Source organism: Canis lupus, chromosome 28 (assembly GCF_003254725.2).
Source record: "Canis lupus dingo isolate Sandy chromosome 28, ASM325472v2, whole genome shotgun sequence".
Taxonomy (NCBI): domain Eukaryota; kingdom Metazoa; phylum Chordata; class Mammalia; order Carnivora; family Canidae; genus Canis; species Canis lupus.
Genome location: NC_064270.1, coordinates 40,383,345 through 40,401,656, shown reverse-complemented (window position 1 = coordinate 40,401,656; position 18,312 = coordinate 40,383,345). Strand labels below are relative to the sequence as shown.

General features: G+C 66.7%; 1 protein-coding gene across 2 annotated transcripts in view; it reads left to right on the top strand.

The window, feature by feature from the left end:
• Window positions 1-17,847, top strand: part of STK32C (serine/threonine kinase 32C) — a 64,580-nt gene extending 46,733 nt beyond the window's left edge. For both annotated transcript variants that reach the window (XM_025467697.3, XM_025467698.3), the window contains exons 3-12: window positions 6,268-6,419; window positions 9,017-9,190; window positions 10,034-10,071; window positions 10,169-10,258; window positions 10,486-10,589; window positions 11,111-11,227; window positions 12,288-12,413; window positions 12,498-12,629; window positions 16,476-16,543; window positions 17,255-17,847. In XM_025467697.3, coding sequence (XP_025323482.1) covers window positions 6,268-6,419; window positions 9,017-9,190; window positions 10,034-10,071; window positions 10,169-10,258; window positions 10,486-10,589; window positions 11,111-11,227; window positions 12,288-12,413; window positions 12,498-12,629; window positions 16,476-16,543; window positions 17,255-17,375 — 1,122 coding nt within the window. In that variant the 3' untranslated portion in view covers window positions 17,376-17,847. The remainder of the gene's footprint in view (window positions 1-6,267; window positions 6,420-9,016; window positions 9,191-10,033; window positions 10,072-10,168; window positions 10,259-10,485; window positions 10,590-11,110; window positions 11,228-12,287; window positions 12,414-12,497; window positions 12,630-16,475; window positions 16,544-17,254) is intronic.
• The last annotated feature ends 465 nt before the right edge of the window (window positions 17,848-18,312 follow it).

Genomic DNA, 18,312 nt, shown 5'->3' with positions numbered 1-18,312 from the left:
CTTGTTAAAAAGTGCATCTTCCCACGAATTTGAGATGCGGCCTTTAGGATACATCCTCGCCTGCTGGGCCTGTTCCTGGATTTTCTCCTCGTTTCCCGCGGCCTGCCGTCTGTCCTGCCCCAGGACCACGTTCCCCGAGGAAGCTCCCGTGCCCGATGGGCAAACTCACTCCTTGCTCTCCTGCTGAGGGACTTTTGCTGCCCGCTTGTGCTTGAGCGTCTTCCCAAATGACCGACTCGTGGGCTCCAGGAAGAGGCAGACACAACACAGCAAAGAACCAGAACCACAGTGAACCGCGCCGGTGGTGTTCCCGCTGCGCTGAGAACCGCGTGGGGAGGCCCGCGGGCCGGTGAGGCGCAGTCGCTGGTCGCTGGTGTCAGGGCCTGGAGCCGCCACCTGCCCGCCCACGCGTGTGCTCGCTCGCTCCCCGGGGCTGACGCTTACCCGACTCTGTCAAATCCAGAGGAGAAGCGCGTCGTCTGGCAGCCGAGGCGGTGTCGTGTCTCGTGTCTCGTGGTTCTGGCCCCAACCCCGGGCTCCGTTGCTGGCCGGGATGGGGGCTTCGGGGCCGCCGCTCTCTCATCCCGCCTCCTCATCCACAGTCCTCCTCCATGTGGCGGGGCCGTGGCGGACCTGCCCTGGGCTCACTGGAGGGATGGGATGAGCCAATGGATGTGAACCCCACCCGACCCCGGTGTGCAGGGCCTGCTTGACGGCCTGTGGCGGGCGGGGCGGGGGGCCGTGTGCACACGTCACCCCGCGGTTGGCTCGCTGAGCATCCTGGGGCCCTGGTCCTTCTGCCTGGAAGGAGGCTCCTCTGGGTGGCACTGGGACCCTCCTGCTTCAAACGTCTACTAAAATACTCATGACCGTGAGCCAGTCCTGCTCACTCGCTGGCGGGGCATCCAGCAGACAAATCCCTGAATCCCGGGGCTAAGGGGCTGCTGGAAGAGCGGCCGGGGCCGGGCAGCGCAGCAAATGGTGAGCGGGACGAGGGGTGGGGCTGAGGGACGTCGGACCCCGGGGCTCGGGGCGCGCAGGTCCGCTGCCTCCACCTCCCGCACGCCCACTGCGGCCCACTGCGTGGACTGGCCGCCCGGCCTGGGAGACAGCGCCCCCAGCTCCCGGGGCCCTGGAGGGCGGCCCCACGGCGGCCGGATAGCGGGGGGAGGCGGTGCCGTGGCCCCTGATCTCCCCTCCCTCCGAGGGCGCCCGCCTGCCCTCCCAGGCTCCAGACACTCCCCAGGGGGCCCAGGAGACACTTGCCTTATAACCTGGAGGCTTTAAGTACCTGCTGTCAGGCATTTGCTTTCTGGGGAACAGAAATTACTTGGGAAGGAACAGAGCTTGGGGTGAATCACTAAATCTGCCAAACACGCCCACAGCGTCGAATCCAAATGGCAGCCACCACGCGTCACCCAGCACCGCTCCTGGGCCGCCCCTGGGTGCCCCCTCCCGCCCGCGGAACCCCAGCCGCCCTGGCGCCGGGTCACAGACCTCGTTCCCGTCCCTGCTTCACCTCGAGATTGGGGGAAGCGGCTCAGGAAGCCGAGCAGGGCGCTGGGGGAACCGGCGGGGTGGACAGCCTGCTTCCAGCCTGGGGGGGCCGAGTCCTAAGAGGCTGAAGCACTTCTACTTCCCCGTGTACACGCGCAGCCTAAGCGGCGGGCTGGGGAGGCTGGGAGGGAGCTGGGGGGCTGTGGGAGCTGGGGGCGCTGAGAGGCTGGGGGGCTGATGGGGCTGGTGGGGCTGGAGGGCTGGGGGGAGCTGGGGGGGCTGAGGGGCTGGGGGGCTGATGGGGCTGATGGGGCTGGGGGGGCTGGAGGGTTGCTGGGGGTTCTGGGAGAGCCAGGAGGCTTGGGTGCTGGTGCCCGTCCGCAGCCGCAGACCCCGTGCCCCCCAGCTCTCTGGGAGGACTGGGGCACTGGCTGGCTATGGGAGCTGGGGGACTAGGGGGACTGTGGGGGCTGGGGGACCTGGGGGGCCTGGGGGACTGGGGGGAGCTGGCAGGGCTGGCAGGGGCTGTGGGGTCTGGGGGACTAGGGGACTGGGGGTGCTGGGGGTTCTGGGGGAGCGAGGGGGCTCGGGTGCTGGTGCCCGTCCGCAGCCGCAGACCCTGCACCCCCGAGCTCTCTGGTCAGGGGCCGAAGCGGAGCCTTTCCACCTGCCGGGGCCTCCAGCCCTTCTGTGCTCCCCACTGCCTCCGCGGGAATCCTGGCGCCCCGCAGCCCTCGGGCCTCCCAGAGTGGCGTGGTCAGGCGGCCTGGGTTGGGGGACGAGGGGAGCGGGAGGCTGGGCTCTCCGAGGAGGGGCGGCGGGCGGCGGGCGGCCGAGGCAGGCGGGGGCTGGGGCGGGCAGGCCGGGGCTGGGCGCAGCCTGCTTCGCTGGAGCCCTCACTCGGGATCTCAGATCAGATGCGGCCCCTTGAGGCCCAGACGCCGGGTCGGGAACTCGTCTCGGGCTGGGCATCAGGACCTTCATGTCGGGGTGGACCCCTGTCTTGCCAGGGGCGCACGGTCTCCTGTGATTCCGGGCCCGCCGGGAAGGGGCCTTCCCTTGTCTGCAGGGCCCGGAGCCCCGAGCGCGGGCACCCGGCTGGCACATCCTTGGGCCGCGGGCTCCCTGCTCAGCGGCCGTCCGAGGCACACGGGGTGTCTTACGTCCGGAAACCCAAGCGGCGAAGAGCCAGCAGTGCTCCCAGCCCAAGGCGGCAGGAGTGGGTCTTACCCACGAGGTCACCCAGTGCCACGCGATCGAAGCCGTCGGCTTCTCCCTCAGTGTTGGAAGGTCTGGTCTGGCTCCGCGATGCGATTTCAGCGACCCAGACACCTCTCCAGGTCCCCGTGGAAGCGCTCCCCTGCCCGTGGGCGGCCGAGGATGAGCTCACTTGTCCCCTGGCTCCGAAGACATTTCAGCGAAGTGTGGGAGGGCGACAGTCGCCGGCTCCGAGGGGCGAAGACCGAAACAGCTAGAGCCGGTGAGAGTTTATTGCAAAAATGACGCAGCTGACAAGGAAATTTGGTTATTTCTGTGGCACGTGGCATTTTATGACCATCGTCAGCATGACCGCTGATTCTGCGGACACTAAGGATGTTGACGCTTCTGGCCATTTTACACGATTTCCGAAATACGCGTGTCAGTAGCCTGTGTGCGGGCCGTGCCGGTGCAGCGTAAAGAAGATTTAGCCAACTTGTAACTTCACCGTTTCCCCTGAAACGTCACGTGTCAGAGAAGCCTGATTAGTTTAACTTCTGTATTTTTATAATGAGAAATGACAAATCTTACCCCCCACCCCCACCCCAGGACCCTCTGAAAACCCCAGAGTTCGTTTGAGGTCAAAAAGACTATATTAAATTTGACTTGGGGAAGTTTGTAAAACATGTCAGAAGGTTTAAAACACTCGATTAAAAAATAATAATAATAAATAAATAAAACACTCGATTAAATAAGATTGCAGATCACAACGCTTTTATACAATATATTTAACCAAAGGAACAAAGATTTAGGAAGCAATGTACTTGAGGGGGAAAAAAATACTTTGTTCTTTGAATACTGAAAAAGCTCTGTTTTTAAAGTAATCTAAGACCTGATCAAGACAATGTGAAACACGGGAAATTATTTTGCTAAGTCACAGAATCTTTGTTCTCTAGGTAGATTACTCAAAAGGTATTAAAAAAAAAAAAAACCTTTTATGACCTTTTTTCATGAATATGCCATTTCAGAATTTTTAGAGATCTGGCTTTTTTTCATAGCACAGTTTTTCTTAATGTGGCAAATGCAGGTCTCGTAACAGACCCAAGTCTCTTCCTACTTTTATCTATTGAATTTGGGTGTGTTTTTTTTTAAACAATTATGCTTGGATCACTTCCAAAAATTTCATGAGACATTAAACAGCTACCCGTCATCTTAAGTCATTTTTTTTTTTTTTTGGTGCATTTGGGAGCATGGAGATAAAATGAGCTTATTTGACTAGTAAACCTGGGGAGAAAGCTGTCTGTGGGCATTACGGTCCGTGTGGACGACTCTGAGGACTCCCCGTTCTAACTAAGCAGCGAACTTAGACCAGCTCGTGTCTCCCGAGGACGATCCTCCGTCAGAGGACTTGGGACACGCACAATTCAGGTCCGTGTTTCTGGGAGATTCACAAATACCTTATGCAACACCCGTTTCCCGGGCCCAGGGAGCAGCGCTGAGCGCAGGCAGCCCCTTGGAGGCGGGGGCGGGGGGAGGGCAGCAGGAGCAGAGTGCGTCCCTGGGACGTGAGGTCCCCTGTCCCGTGTCCCCCCAGCACCGTCTATGGGTCCCTGTGGGAAGCGCTCCTCAGGGGTGTCCCTTGTCCGGGTTCCCATCGCTCCTTCAGGAGTCCAGTCTCCCCCGAGGTTTGCGTGGCAGTGAGCGCGCCCTCAGAAGGAACCTGCATTTTCTTCAAGGAGTTTGGGACGTATTTTCCTATTTTCAGGGATTTGGGATCATTTTTAAGTTCTTCTTTTCCCTTTTTCTCCTTAACCACCTTTTCGTGGTGGGGGCCCAAATGAGGGGGGGCGTGAGGGGGCCTGGTCACAGGGAGCCGGGCCGTGCACCCAGCCTGCACCACCTCCAGCACCAGGGTCGGGGGCACGGGGTCAGGTGCACTTTGTGGGGGAGCGCGGGGTCGGGGACACAGGGTTGGGGTCGCACAGGGTCGGGGACACAGAGTTGGGGGCACAGGATCAGGGAGCACAGGGTGGGGGCACAGGGTGGCGGACACAAGGTGGGGGGCACAGGGTCGGGGGCACAGGGTGGGGGGCACAGGGTGGGGGGCATGGAGTCGGGGCACGGGTCCAGGTCGGGGCACAGGTCAGGGCAGGTTTACCACGGGCCTGAGCCTCACCCTCGTCTCCGTCTTACTGAGGCGGCTCTAGGAGCAGAGACATGCTCCGTGGCCCCTGGTGGGTTCACCCCTCGCAGGGGCTCCCCCAGGACGTTGTTTAGGATGAGAGCTCCCTTGACAGTCCTTCTAGGTGGAAAGTCTGAAACTAAAGGTGCACCTGTCTTGACGGACTTGACATCATTCACCCATTTTATGAGCCTGAGGGCAGAGCCCGCTTGGCTGGACTCCGTGTCCCCCCCAGGCCCCCGACCCTGCGCTGAGCTCCCCGCAGACGGGCAGGAGGGACCGGCGCCCCCGCCTCCCAGCCCCCAGCGACCGCGAGCCCTTCGGAGCCGCTTCAGGTGCGCGGGGCCGCGAGGACGGTCGCTCCCCGCAGGTTCTGCGCACAGACCGCACCCCGCATCGGCGTCATGGGGTTTCCCTGCCTCCCGCGTTGGAAGCCTCTGTGGGATGTCACGGTTGCTTGGAACCTGTTAAGAGCCGTTTGCTCGGCTGCGATGAACGTCTTCTGGGAAATCACCTTCATTTCTTCGGACGCGTCCGCGGGTGCGGGGACGTGGGCTTCACCCAGCAGAGCTGCATCCGCGGGTTTGGCCCAGACTCCGATGCTCATTGAGACTCTGGTCGAGCCCAGGCCCCCGGGACTGTCTCCCACGCACCTCGTGTTCCAGAATCTTCCACCTTCACCCCCACCCCACTTCCTTTCGGAGACCTGTGTCCTTGGTCGCGAGCGATGCCTGTCGGCCCCTGGGGCCTGCCCCAGCCGGGTCTGCGCTGCTTCTGTGCGTGTGTGTCCCTCCAGCCTGACGCAGACGCTTAGCCAGCTGAGCCCTCCAGGCGGCCCCCTCTGAGCTCTTTTAGCCAAACCAGACTTCTATGCATATTGGTGAGATTTGTATTGAATATCATATTTTCTTGCAGAATTCCAAGTATGAATTTTGAGTCTTTTAGCCAACTATTTTGAAAAACTAGCGTGAGCACCACCGGCATCGCTAATGGACGTTGCAGGGTGGTGCCCAGGGGATTGGCATGGAAGCGCCGAGCAGGGACCCTGTTATCACCGGAGGGGCCCCGTTGCGAAGGGGACGGTGGCCCGGGGTTGTTGAGGACAGCAGCTCTCACACACGGGGCCTTCCCGGGTGCAGGGCTCTGGCTGAGGGGTCTTCCTCTGCCCCCCAGCAGCCCTCCCAGTCAGCTGCTGCTCCGAGCCCCGGGAAGGGGTGCCAGGTCATCGCGGCTGAGGGGCCTGGGCCCCTGCGCCATGCTCTTGGCTGGGTCCTGCCTGCTTACGAAGGCGCCTTGCACCAGGCCTTGCAGTCCTTTCCGAGTCACGTCTGCGCGGCCAGGGTGGGGGGCCGGCGTGCTGGCACCTACGCTGAGTTCCCTGTGCCCTCCAGGTGTGCATCGTGCAGAAGAGGGACACGGAGAAGATGTACGCCATGAAGTACATGAACAAACAGCAGTGCATTGAGCGGGACGAGGTGCGCAACGTGTTCCGGGAGCTGGAGATCCTGCAGGAGATCGAGCATGTCTTCCTGGTGAACCTATGGTGGGTGACCCGCCGCCCTTCCTGCCCAGGCCCCCCTCGTGTTCCCTCCTCCCTTGCCTCCGGGACGCCCACAACCTGTCCCCGCCTCCCCAGCCACTCACGTCGGTTCCCGGGGCCAGAGCTGCCGGGTGTGCGGGGCGCCCTGTGTGAGTGCAGGTCTGCCCACGCACAGGGAGGCCGGGCGTCCCCAGAAAGGAGGCCTGTGGCCCTTGGAGTCTCTGGCACTGAAGCCCTTGGGGAGGGTTTTGGGGCCTGAGCTCCTCCATGCAGTGGGCCCCACGACCACCCCTGGAGAGGAAGGACCCCATAAGCTGCAGCGAGATCACCGTCCTCCTTCCTCCCTGGGGTCCTGCTACGCAGGGTCCTCCCTGAATCCTCCCTGACAGCGTCCCGTCCTGGGCTCTGGGCTCCCTGATGGGCTCCCAGACTGGGGGGCGTTCCCAGGGGCCCGAGGTGGGCACAGCGGTGCAGGCAGCTGGGGAGGCGTGTGACAGACGTGTCTGGTCCTGGTGGCGCCGCCTCAGGAAGACTTACACATCCCCGGGATGAGCCGAGGGTCCATTAGCCGAACACGGAGGAAGAGGCGGCCCAACCAGCACGTGGGGACAGACGCGTGGGATGGGGCATTGTGGAGAGTGACCTGGTGCCAGCTCCTCCAGGGGACACACTCGGGGCTGAAGGTCCCCCTTGGGTCATTTACCTGGAGCCGCCGCAGGTGCGGGAGGCACTTCACAGCGGCAGCTCAGCTCTGCGCGGGGGGACGTGGTCCTGCCTGGTTGTGCAGGAGGAAGGAGCTGGGGGACGGGCCCTGCCCGGGGAGTAGAGGGAAGGGAGCGAGGCGCTGAGCCAGGCCTGCAGGGCAGTGGAGCCTGGGGCTGCCCAGGCCTCCTCCTCCTCCTCCTCACCCCTGCACGCGGCTCCTGGCCTCCCTCACTGGCCCCAGGGCCCTCCGGTTGTCCAGGCCCCACGCAAGCAGACTGGCAGGGCCACACCCCGTCCCTGAGCTCCATGGGGTGTGCTCAGCATCCTGGGACTGTGGTTCTAACACTGGGGGCAGCCAAGCACCCCTTACACCTGCCCCCTCCGCCCGACGGCCAGGGTGGGTCAGAGCCCTCGTCCTCAACAGCGGTGACTGCCCCCCGGGGTGGTAGTTCAGTGGGTGGGGGAGAAACGGCCTCACCGAAGCGGGGCCTGCTTGCAGCCTCACGGGAGCAGGCGCCTTCTGTGGTTGACCCTCAGCCATGGCACTGGCACGGGCTGGCCAAGAAGGAAGGCCCAGGATTTCCCACCTTGGGGGCCTCAGGTCCCCCCAGTCCCTCTGCCTGGTGGCCCCCAGCCCCCCCCCGGTGGACTCCTCCACCATGCTACACAGGGGTGAGAGCGGCCCCCAGTGCAAACTACAGATGCATCTATACCCGCAAAGCGCTCCACATAGGTGACTCCGGATGTGAGGCATCGTTAGAGTTAACGTCTCCCTGTCATCCTGCAGCCAGTACCCCCCCCCCCGGGCTGACCTGCCCCCACCGGCCCGGGAGCCGGGCAGTCCGGGCTGCTGCAGCCTCACCTCCCAGTGTGGGAGGCCACCTGCTCTCGTCCACTGCTCCCCAGCACTCCTCCGGGTCCTCGGGCCTGGCGGGCCGAGTCTCTTTGCTCTCGGGTCCCATATTCCACTCCCCCGGCCACCGGCTCCTGAGATGAGGGGCAGGGAGGCTTCTGGTGGGCAGGAAGGGGAACACCACATGAAAGAGTAAATCCTTTGTAACGTTATTCCTAAAAGAGTCAGTTGCTTAACAATGAGCATTACCTCTGAGAGCTCACACAAGAGGTTACTAAGTGGAAGGAGGTCTTTTTTTTATTTTTATTTTATTTAAAGATTTTAAAAAATTTATTCATTCATGAAAGACAGAGAGAGAGAGAGAGAGGCAGAGACACAGGCAGAGGGAGCAGCAGGCTCCATGCAGGGAGCCTGACGTGGGATTCGATCCCGGGTCTCCAGGATCACACCCTGGGCTGAAGGCAGGCGCCAAACCGCTGCGCCACCCAGGGATCCCCAGAAGGAGGTCTTTAAACTGTTGTTTCATTACTGCCGTCGTCCTCATCATCATCACTGTCATTTTCTTTATCATCGTCATCACCACCACCATCACCACCATCACCACCATCCCCGTCACCACTGTTGCTGGAAGCCGGCCCCTTGCCCAGCACTGCCCGAACATTTTGCCTTGTGGCCTCCATTCCTTAACACCCCTCCACGGCAGATGTTTTTATCCCTTTCTAGAGAAGAGGAGCAGCAGGGAAATGGCCAAAGGCCATGCTGTGTCCTCTCCCCACTGGCCGCTCCTGCATCTCGGCCCCTCGCTGGGCTGCCTCCCATCGGGACAGGCTGCTCTGTCTTTCCTGAGGGTCCTGGCTCAGAGCAGCTCCTGAGCAGCAGTAGAGTCAGTGCCTTGGGCAGGGCCCTGCTCCCGGGGAGTGACCGTGGGAGGCGAGGAGGGTGCCCAGGCTCTTAGATGGGGGGGGGGGTCATCGGGTGTGACAGGAGCTGTGACCCCGGCTCCCTAGCACGCATGTGCCATGTTCTCCCCTGGCACCCATAGGTACTCCTTCCAGGATGAGGAGGACATGTTCATGGTGGTGGACCTGCTTCTGGGCGGAGACCTGCGCTACCACCTGCAGCAGAACGTCCAGTTCTCCGAGGACACGGTGAGGCTGTACATCTGCGAGATGGCGCTGGCCCTCGACTACCTGCGCAGTCAGCACATCATCCACAGGTGTGTGCACACCTGCCGGTGGGGCGCCTGCCTGGGCCAGTCCACTTGCAAGGCGGCCACACTCCTGCAGAACCCGGACAGCCTCCTGCGTGCTCTGGCCCCCCCTTGCCTACACACCTGCCCCCAGGTGTGGCACCTGGGCCAGTCAGTGCCCCACAGCTGAGCACCCGATGTCCACGGGGGGGTGGATCCCGTGTGAGCAGCCCCAGGTGGGCCAGGATGGGGTCCTGGTCTGTCCAGCCTCTGATCCCTGCCGCCCCCGGCAGAGTCCATCTGCTCATCTGCCGCGCTCCAGGGGAACTGAAGTAAACTTAACATTAGCCAAGAGCAGATGAGATTAGGATAAAGTTGTATCCGCAGAACAACAGGTAAACAGGTGTATTATCAAGTCAAATAGATGGGCTCTGTGTGTTTGTGTTACGTGGCCTCGGCTCAGGCACTAAACAGTCACTGAGCGCCTCCGGGTGAGGCCAGGTAGGCCCAAGGCCAGGTGGCGGACGGCAGGGACCCAAATCGTCAGTCCTGCGCAGCCCCAGGGCTCTGGGGGAGGGGCCAGCCTGCAGGTCCCGGCGAGGGGGCTCGGGCACCGCGTGTCCAGCACGTTCTCCCGTCTGGCCTCAGCAGGTGGGGGGCGAGAGGCGGCCGCGACCCCCGGAGCAGAGTAGCTGCCTTCACCTGGCTCCGTCAGAATGTTGCTGGGTGGCACCTTCTCAAGCCCACGCGGGTCTCTGGGGCCTCCGCCTTGAGTGGGGAGGGGCCCTCGGGGGACCCCCGCCCTGCCAGGGACCACGAGGGATGACCGGGCCTCCCGGACCATGTCCCCGCTTCCTGCTTCCTCAACAGGGACGTCAAGCCTGACAACATCCTGCTGGATGAGCAAGGTGAGCCGAGGCCGCGGGAGGCTGGACGTGGGTGCGCCCCGCCCGCGGCACGCGTCTCCGGTCCTCGGGACACGTGCAGTGTCTTCTCTTCTCGTAGGACACGCGCACCTGACCGACTTCAACATCGCCACCATCATAAAGGACGGGGAGAGAGCCACCGCGCTGGCGGGGACCAAGCCGTACATGGGTGAGCCGCGGCCGCCGCCTGCTGCGGGGTCAGGCCTGGGGGCCCAGGCGGTGTGGGGCGGGGCGGGCTGCTGAGAAAGCCGGTGTGACCCCACTGCCCACACCAGGGGAGGGGGACCCCCGGGGGTCGGGGGGGTCACGGGGGAGGAGGGGCCCCAGGGGTCCGCAGGGGGGCGTCGCCGGGCCCGTGCGCCCGCGGTTCTCAGCTGCCCGCCCCTCCCTGCGCAGCGCCCGAGATCTTCCAGTCCTTCGTCAGCGGTGGCAGCGGCTATTCCTTTGAGGTGGACTGGTGGTCGGTGGGGGTGCTGGCCTACGAGCTGCTGCGAGGATGGGTACGGAGCCCCCGGGGCCGGGGGCTGGCCCGCACCTGAGCCGGCTGTGTCCCCAGGGCGCCCGCGGGGTGGGCCGGGAAGGAGGAGGCCGCCCCACCCACCGGGTGCTCGGGGACAGCCCCGCACTCCTGGATGTGCACTTCGGGGCGTCTGCCGGGCGGGGGGAGCGGGCTGAGCAGGTCGGGAGGGAAGCCGCCGAGGGCTCCAGGGCCTCCGGGGCCTCCGGAGCAGAGAGCAGAGAAGTGACCTTCCTGTGGGGTCCCCGCGGGGGGCCCCGCATTCCCACCCCAGCGGCCACAGCCCTGCCCGCCCTCCACATCCCTCCTGGGGGGCACCCTCAGCCCCTCCTCTGGGGGAAGGTGCTTCCTTCCCGGCCACACAGGCCGCGTCTTCTGGCCAGTTCCCGGCCTCCAGCAGGCAGGGCCCAGACCCGGGCTCTTCCGGGGAGCTGTGCATGGGGGGGGGGTGCCTCCGGGTGTGGGGCTGAGGCACCCGGTGCAGCGCTGCCTCCCCCGCCCCAGAGGCCCTACGACATCCACTCCAGCAACGCCGTGGAGTCCCTGGTGCAGCTGTTCAGCACGGTGAGCGTCCAGTACGTCCCCACCTGGTCCAAGGAGATGGTGGCCCTGCTGCGGAAGGTGAGCCCCCGCCCCCCCGTGCGAGGAAGGCCTCTGGGCCCTGCGCTCTGTGTCCGTGTCCCCCCGACGGGGCTCACAGCCCGTCTGGCCGTGGCCTCTCTGGCTTGAGCTCTGGCTGTGAGCTGAAGCCACGTGGCCCTGGGTTAACCGAATCCCCACGGTCACCCCCCCACGCCACAGATGCCCAAACCTGGGCGCCCCGGGGCGGGGGCGGGCGCTGTGGGCTGGCAGCCGGCCTCCGCTCGCTCCGGCCTCCTCTACCCCGTCCTTCTGTCTGGGTCGGGCGGCCACCAGGCCCGGGGGGGCTCAGAGAAGACCTCAGCCCCCGCCCCCGCCTCCCACTGCCCGAGCACGTGGCTGCCGCGGCCCGGTGGGGGGCGCAGCCTGGCGGGGACGGGGCCCGGGCCAGCTCTTGCTACCAGCGTGCCTCCATCGGGGCCCGGCCGGGCTGGCGCCACGGCTCCCCACTCAGAGACCCCCACTTGGTGCGCCGGGGCCTCCGGGGTCAGGAGCCTGCTGAACGCTCTAGGCCGGGCTGGCTCCCGGCTCCCGGCCCACAGGGCCCTCCCCCGCGTGTCCTCACCCCTGCTGGAGGCCTTCGTCTCTGGAACGATAGCCAAGCAGCTAACGGCCCGTCCCAGTCCCTGGGAGGCCCCGGGCCCAGCGTCCATGACGGAGCTCTCCCCCAGTGGGGCCGTGGCCTCCGGACGCCCGGACGGGGAGTGGGGACTCAGGCCCTGGGCAAGCCTCGGAAAGGGTCTGCTGCCTTCTGGCTAAGAGGAGGGACGGCACGCGGGCGGGGGGGACACCCAGCCTCCGTGACCCGGTCACACGGGTCAGCCCGGAGGCTGAGCCCAGGGGGTAAGTCCCGGGCCCGTTAGACCAGGCCGCCCCCTTGGCCTCATTATGGCACGACTGAGGTCGGCGCCCCCTTTCCTTGCCTGGCCCTTGAGGTCCTCCTAGCGGGACCTCGCTGGGGTCCCTGGTGGGGGCAGGTGGCCGGCCCTGTGCAGCAGGGTCGTGCCGGCCCGGGCGCCGTCTGACGGGGGCCTCGTTTCAGCTCCTCACAGTGGATCCCAAGCACCGGGTGTCCAGCCTGCAGGACATGCAGGCGGCCCCGTCACTGGCCGGCGTGCTGTGGCAGGATCTGAGCGAGAAAAAGGTGACGCCAGGCTTCGTGCCCAACGTAAGCCTGGCAGGCGGCGGGCAGCGGCTGCGGGGGCCATGGGGCGACCCGCGGGCGGGGCTCAGCTCCCTGTCTCCCCTCCAGAAAGGCCGCCTTCACTGCGACCCCACCTTCGAGCTGGAGGAGATGATCCTGGAGTCCAGGCCCCTGCACAAGAAGAAGAAGCGGCTGGCCAAGAACAGGTCCCGGGACAGCAGCAGGGACAGCTCTCAGTCCGTGAGTGGGCGGCCCGCGCGGCGTCTCCTCCCCCGACCCCCCGTCCGGCCCCGCGCTCCCTTCTCCCAAGGGGGAGGAAGTGCCTCTGCTGCCCCCGGGCCTGGGGATGCCTCACGGGGTCACGTGTGGGGTCATGTGCACACTCCTGTGTGCCTCCTCTTGCAGGGTCGCCCCTTGCGGGGACCCAGGGGGGACCCTCTGTTAGCCCGACTCTGTGTCCCAGGCCTGGGAGTTAGGATGCCAGCTGGGGGGACACGGTGTCATGGTGTCCGCGACCCCTCTCCAGGTCGCGCGGTGTCTCCCGGGCGGGTGGGGGCGCCCCTGGGGAGGTCTCATGAGCATGAGATCAACCCTGCACCTGTCCCCAGGTACACCTGTCGCAGAAGCGCCTGGGGGTGCAGGTGTGGGGGTCACACCCGTGGCACTGAGAGCGATGGGTGCCCCCCAGGCCCGTCTGAGCCCCGGTGTCTGCTCCCCAGTACCGGCGTCAGGCGGGAGCTGGGCACCCCCCCCACCGTGCTGCGGGTGCAGGTTTGGGGCCTCCCCGCGGCGGGCCTGGATTCTGGGGCGCAGCATGGGTGGAGCTGCAGGTGCGGCCCCCCCACTTCCAGTTTGGGGCCTGGGCGCTGGGCGGTGGGGTGAGCGCCACGCCCACCCCTGCTCTGGCCTCCGCGGTGCTGAGACCGCGTGCGTTCCCGAGACAAGCGCCCGTCGGGGAGGGTCGCCGTGGGCCCGCTCTCCTCCTCCGGGACGCGTGGCCCCGATGACGCGCAGCCCGTGTCCGCTCCGGTCCCCGCGCTCGGGCTTCCCGCGTCTTCCCGGGAGGCCAGCGCCCGACCCAGGGCCTCCGAGGTTTACTTCCGTGTCTCTTCCAAGTGTCGCCGTCTCCCTGGGTTGACCATCGCGGCAGCGTGAGCTCGGGTCAGGCCCTGCGCAGCCCCGGACGCGCTCGCGCGCTGTGTGTCGGGAAGACGGCTCTTCTCGCGGCGGAGGCTTGGCGTCACCTTCAACACTTAATCGGCTGAGACTAAGGGCTCATTCGTGTCCCCGTCTGTCCGTCTGTCCTCGGGCTAGCGTGGCCCGGTCCCGACGCCCGGCGCCGTGTGCCAAGTGCCGTGATCAGGCCCCGAGAGCCCTGCACCCCGGTGCCCTTCAGGCTGCTTGGCGGCCCTGGGCCCTGGCCCTCGGGGGAGCCCCGAGTCTGGGAAGCGGGTGTGGGCCGGTCAGCGGGTGTGTTCCTGGCAGTGCTGGGGCGGAGCCTGGCTCGGTTGCCGTCGCCCTGGGGGCCCCCCCGGGGTCTGATGCCCCAAGGGCCGGCCTTGCCGATGAAGCCCTGCAGTCGTCTGCCTGGAGGCGAGGATTCATCCGAAGGGATTATTCAGGGAATACGTGGGGGGGGGCGTCAGGAGGAGTCCCGTGGGCGGTGGCCTCAGCCCCACCCCGCGGGGACCCTGGCGTGTCGGCCCCGCCTCCAGGAAGCCGGGTCCACCTCCCGCCCCCAGCAGCCACCAGCTAAGGGCCGGGGGGCACGTGGGTTTTCGGGGCCCCCGTCTCTGTGCGTGTGTTGGCCAAGGGCTGGGTGGTGCCGGTGCGGGCGTCGGAAGGGCGCACCCCGGGGCCGGCCGGACACACAGACGCGCACCTCGCGGCCGGGAGCGTGGGTGCCTGTGCGGTGTTCCCCGCGGGAAGGCCGGCGATGCTCAGACACGGGTGTGGCCCAGAAGCCCGTCTGTGCGGCGGCGGCTCCTCTGGGCGGCCACGGGAGACGACAGCGCCGCGCACGCCAGCCCGCCTTGTGTCTTCCGCGGGCGCTGACCCGCCGGGTGAGGGGCTTCTGGGAGGGGCCCGGGGAGCAAGCGGAGCCCACAGGGCCGGGCACGGTTCACCAGGTCCCCCACCGTGGACGCGCGTCCCCGGGACATCCAGAGGACGTGCCACGTCCCGCCCGCCACGTCTCGTTAGCATCACGCCGCCAGCATGGCGCGCGACCCGGACGTCCAGCCCAGCAAGGCTTTCTGGCTCCGTCGTGACAGGGAAGGGGCGGGTGAGCGCGGCCCGGGGCCACGGCCACGGCAACGCCGCCGTCCACCCGGGGTGAGCGCAGACCGGTCCTCGTCCTCCCGGGGACACGGAGGGGCCGCCCCTGTGGAACCAGAGCTCCGCGCGGCCTGTGCCCCGAAGGCCTCTGGCTCTGCCTGCGCCTGGAGCTGCCGCTGGGCTCCGTGTGCCGGGTCCCCACCGCCCGCCACGAGCCCCGGGCCGGAGTGAGGTCACGGGGAGCAGCGTCCCTGCGCCCTCGGTGTGGATGGTGGCACTTGTCACTGCCGTCCCAGTCCCGGGGCAGGTTTGTGTTTTATTTAGGATCCAGGCTGCTTTGTTGGGAGGGGCTGCGGTTCCCAGAGCTTCTCTGCCTTTTCCACCGTAACAGCTGTCCCCGTGGGCCCGGGGAGGGCACGGGGCCTCTGCTGCACGTGACTGCGCCATGACCAGGCCGAGCGCTGGCAGCGGGATGCAAGAGCCGCCGGGTGGGGCTGCGGATGTCCCCCCACTGTAGGGCAGGCGTGGCCAGGCGTGGGTGCAGGCCCTGGATCCACAGGCCTAAGGCCGGGCGTCCCCATCCCCCAGGTGTGCCAGGGGAGGGCTGGGACTTCCCAGCAGGGAGGCTGGTGACAGCCTCTGCCCCTGTGCCTGGGCCTCACCAGCGTGTGCCCCGTGCCCGGGCCGTGCACCGCTGTGGCCCCATCAGACACCACTAGACCCCGGGGCGCGGGGTGACCTGCTTGTCACTGCAGCCCTGCTGCCCGTGGCGGTGGTTCCTCCCGCCCGGTCTGGTCCAGGCTCGGGCTGTTCCAGCCTGTGGTCGTCGCCGTGGACGCCCCGGTGTGGTCCTCCTGCAGAGAACGGGCAGTGCCGCCCACCAGCCCCCGCCAGCTCGTCCCCTAGCGCCTCGCAGACAGGGGTGTCCCTTGGGTCCTCCCGGAGAACACGGTCACCCGAGGGGCCTGAGGTTCTTTGACCTCGTTCCAGCTGCCAGCTTGTCTTGAGACTGAACCCCCAGGGCATTCGTCCCCTGCTGCTCTGGAATCTTGGCTGGGCCACGTCTTCCACGGCCCCGGGAGCCACCCTGCCGCACAGTGGACCCCTCCCTGGCCAGGGAACGAGCTCCCGGTCACGGTCACGTGGGGCCGCATGCCCCACCTCTCCCCCCCTCCCCGCCTGTCCCCCTGCAGCAGGTGGAGCCTTTGTGACCTCAGCAGGTCGCGCACGGCCGGGGTCCCCGTGCTGCTGGTGACCGGAACCGATCGGAGGCCGGAGGGCGGGTACAGGCCGACGTCGGGGAGCTGCTCTGTGCCACCTGCAACAGCCCCGAGCGCGCACTGCTCTCCTTTCGTGGGCAGGGCCCTCCTGCAGGCGGGAAGGGGCAAGCGCGTGGCAGGGCTCCTGTGCCCACATGTGTCCCCCCGGAGGCCGTCCTAGGCTCCGGGGTCCAGCTCCCTGCCCCCCACAGCCTCGGCCGTGGAGCGCGGAGTGGAGGGAGCCAAGCCATGTGCGGTCTCTGGCCACATTTTGTCCTGCAGACACGGCCCCCGGGTCAGCGTCCGCCCTGAGCAGGGGCTGGGCTTCCGTGCGGGCATCCCCTGGTCCCTGGCTAAGGGTCACCCCACCTAGGAGGTGCAAACCCCAGGCCCTGTTTGCCTGGGCAGTGTCTCCAGCCCAAAGGCAGGTCTCCAAATAAAACCACAGGTGCAGGCGATGGGGTGCAGGAGGCTCAGGCCCCCACCTGAGGGATGCGAGGGGGCCCCAGAGCATCCACTGAGCTCATTGGTATGTTTTTCTGACTAACAGGAGAATGACTACCTTCAGGACTGCCTTGATGCGATCCAGCAAGACTTTGTGATTTTTAACAGAGAAAAGTGAGTGTGTGTTGGGGGGTGGGCAGCAGGGCCCGGCGGGGTGGGGGGGCTCTCTGGGCCACGCTAGTCCTGACCCCCGCAGCCATGAGGCATCAGGGGCCCGGGAAGCGGATGCCCACCCCCCGGGGCGTCGGAGCAGCAGCCCTGCGGGCAGGGGGTGGGCGGCCCCAGTACAGCCTGTGGGGGGCTCCGTGGGGAGGCACTGAGCAACTGCCCGCACCCCAGGGTGACAGCGGGCGGCCCTGCAGAGTCCCATGGGCGGCCACCCTCACGCCCCCGAGGACCTTCACTGAGTGCCGGGGACCGTGGGCTCGGCTGGTTGGCAGGAAGGCCCCACGTGGCTAAGACACCTGCTGCGGGGGGGCAGGCCCAGCGTGGGGGGCCCAGGAGGGGAGAGCAGGTGAGGCGGAGGGCTTCCTGGAGGAGGCAGCTCTGAGCCCGGCCCGCGGGCAGTGGGCAGTGGTTTAAGGCCCGGGCTTCCACGCTGGAGGCCAGCGGCGTGGGCAGGACAGACTCCGTCAAGGACTTGCGCTTGAGCGAGGCGTCCTCAGCAGCCCCCGCTCTGGCCCGAGTGGTCACCCCGGTCACTCTGCTCCCTGCGGTGCCTGGAGGGGCACGAGGGGCAGCCCTGCCCCCGGACATGTGGGGGCCCCCAGCACGCCCTGCGGCTGCTGCTGCGGCTGCAGGAGGCCCCCCTGTCTCCCCGCGCAGGCTGAAGAGGAGCCAGGACCCGGCCAGCGAGCCCCTGCCCGCCCCCGAGGCCGCGGACGCTGCCGACGACGCGCTGCCCGTGTGCGGCTCCATCTGCCCCTCCCGCCTCACCGAGACTTAACTCCGGTCGCGCTGGGGACTCAGTCCGCCCGGAGGACGTAGGACGGGCGGGGGCGGCGGGCAGAGGCCAGCGTGGACGTGCCCAGCCAGGCAGCCCGGCTCCTCCCGGCGCAGGCCCGGCTGGTGGCCCCGCCGCTCCCTGGCTGTCCTCGCGGGGACGGGCCCACTGCGAGCTGCCCGCTGGCCCTCGGGGCGGACGGCCACCGGGGGCGGTCGGTGCAGCCGAGGACGGTGGGCCAGGGGCTGGGGGCGCCTCCCCCGGCTGCTCGGTTCCTGCGGTTGTGGCCGGAGGCCTGTGGCTCCCGGTGGCCCTGACCCGCTGCCGGCGGCCCGACGTCGCGCGCTGGCTGCCCACGGCCCACTCGGGCTTGTACGTTGGGGGGAAATGGAGTGTTTTTATAGATCCACACTGTTCCGGCGACTTCCGTGTTTCTGTAGATTTCTCACCTCTGAGCATCACGACATAAGAGCTGCCCGGTGTCCCGTGTCGTGTGTGCCGTGTGCCCGCAGCGGCTGTGTACATGCTGCCGGGGGGTGTACGGCTTCTGTCCCGCGGCTGCAGTGGGGGCGCCCTGGGGGGGTGGAGCCTGCTGGACCCGGACCCGGACCCGAGGCGCAGGCCGTGTGAGGACGAGCAGCCCCCCACCCCACTGGCTGCGGGCGGGCCAGGAGGACCCCAGCCCCACGAGGTCACGCGGGGATGCAGGGCCCAGAGCCGGGCAGCGTCCAACCCACCAAGGACGTTCTAGGTGGGGCCCCCGTGATGTCAGAGACGGGAACAGGGGAGGAGGTGTTGGGTTTGTTAAAACGTGTACGTCCCGGGCGCCTCGGTGGCTCAATCAGTTCAGCGTCCGCCTCGATCTCCGTTCGGGTCCTGCTCTCACGGTTCTGAGTTCAAGCCATAAACCCCAGGGGACGGCCCGCCTGTTTCCTGCGTT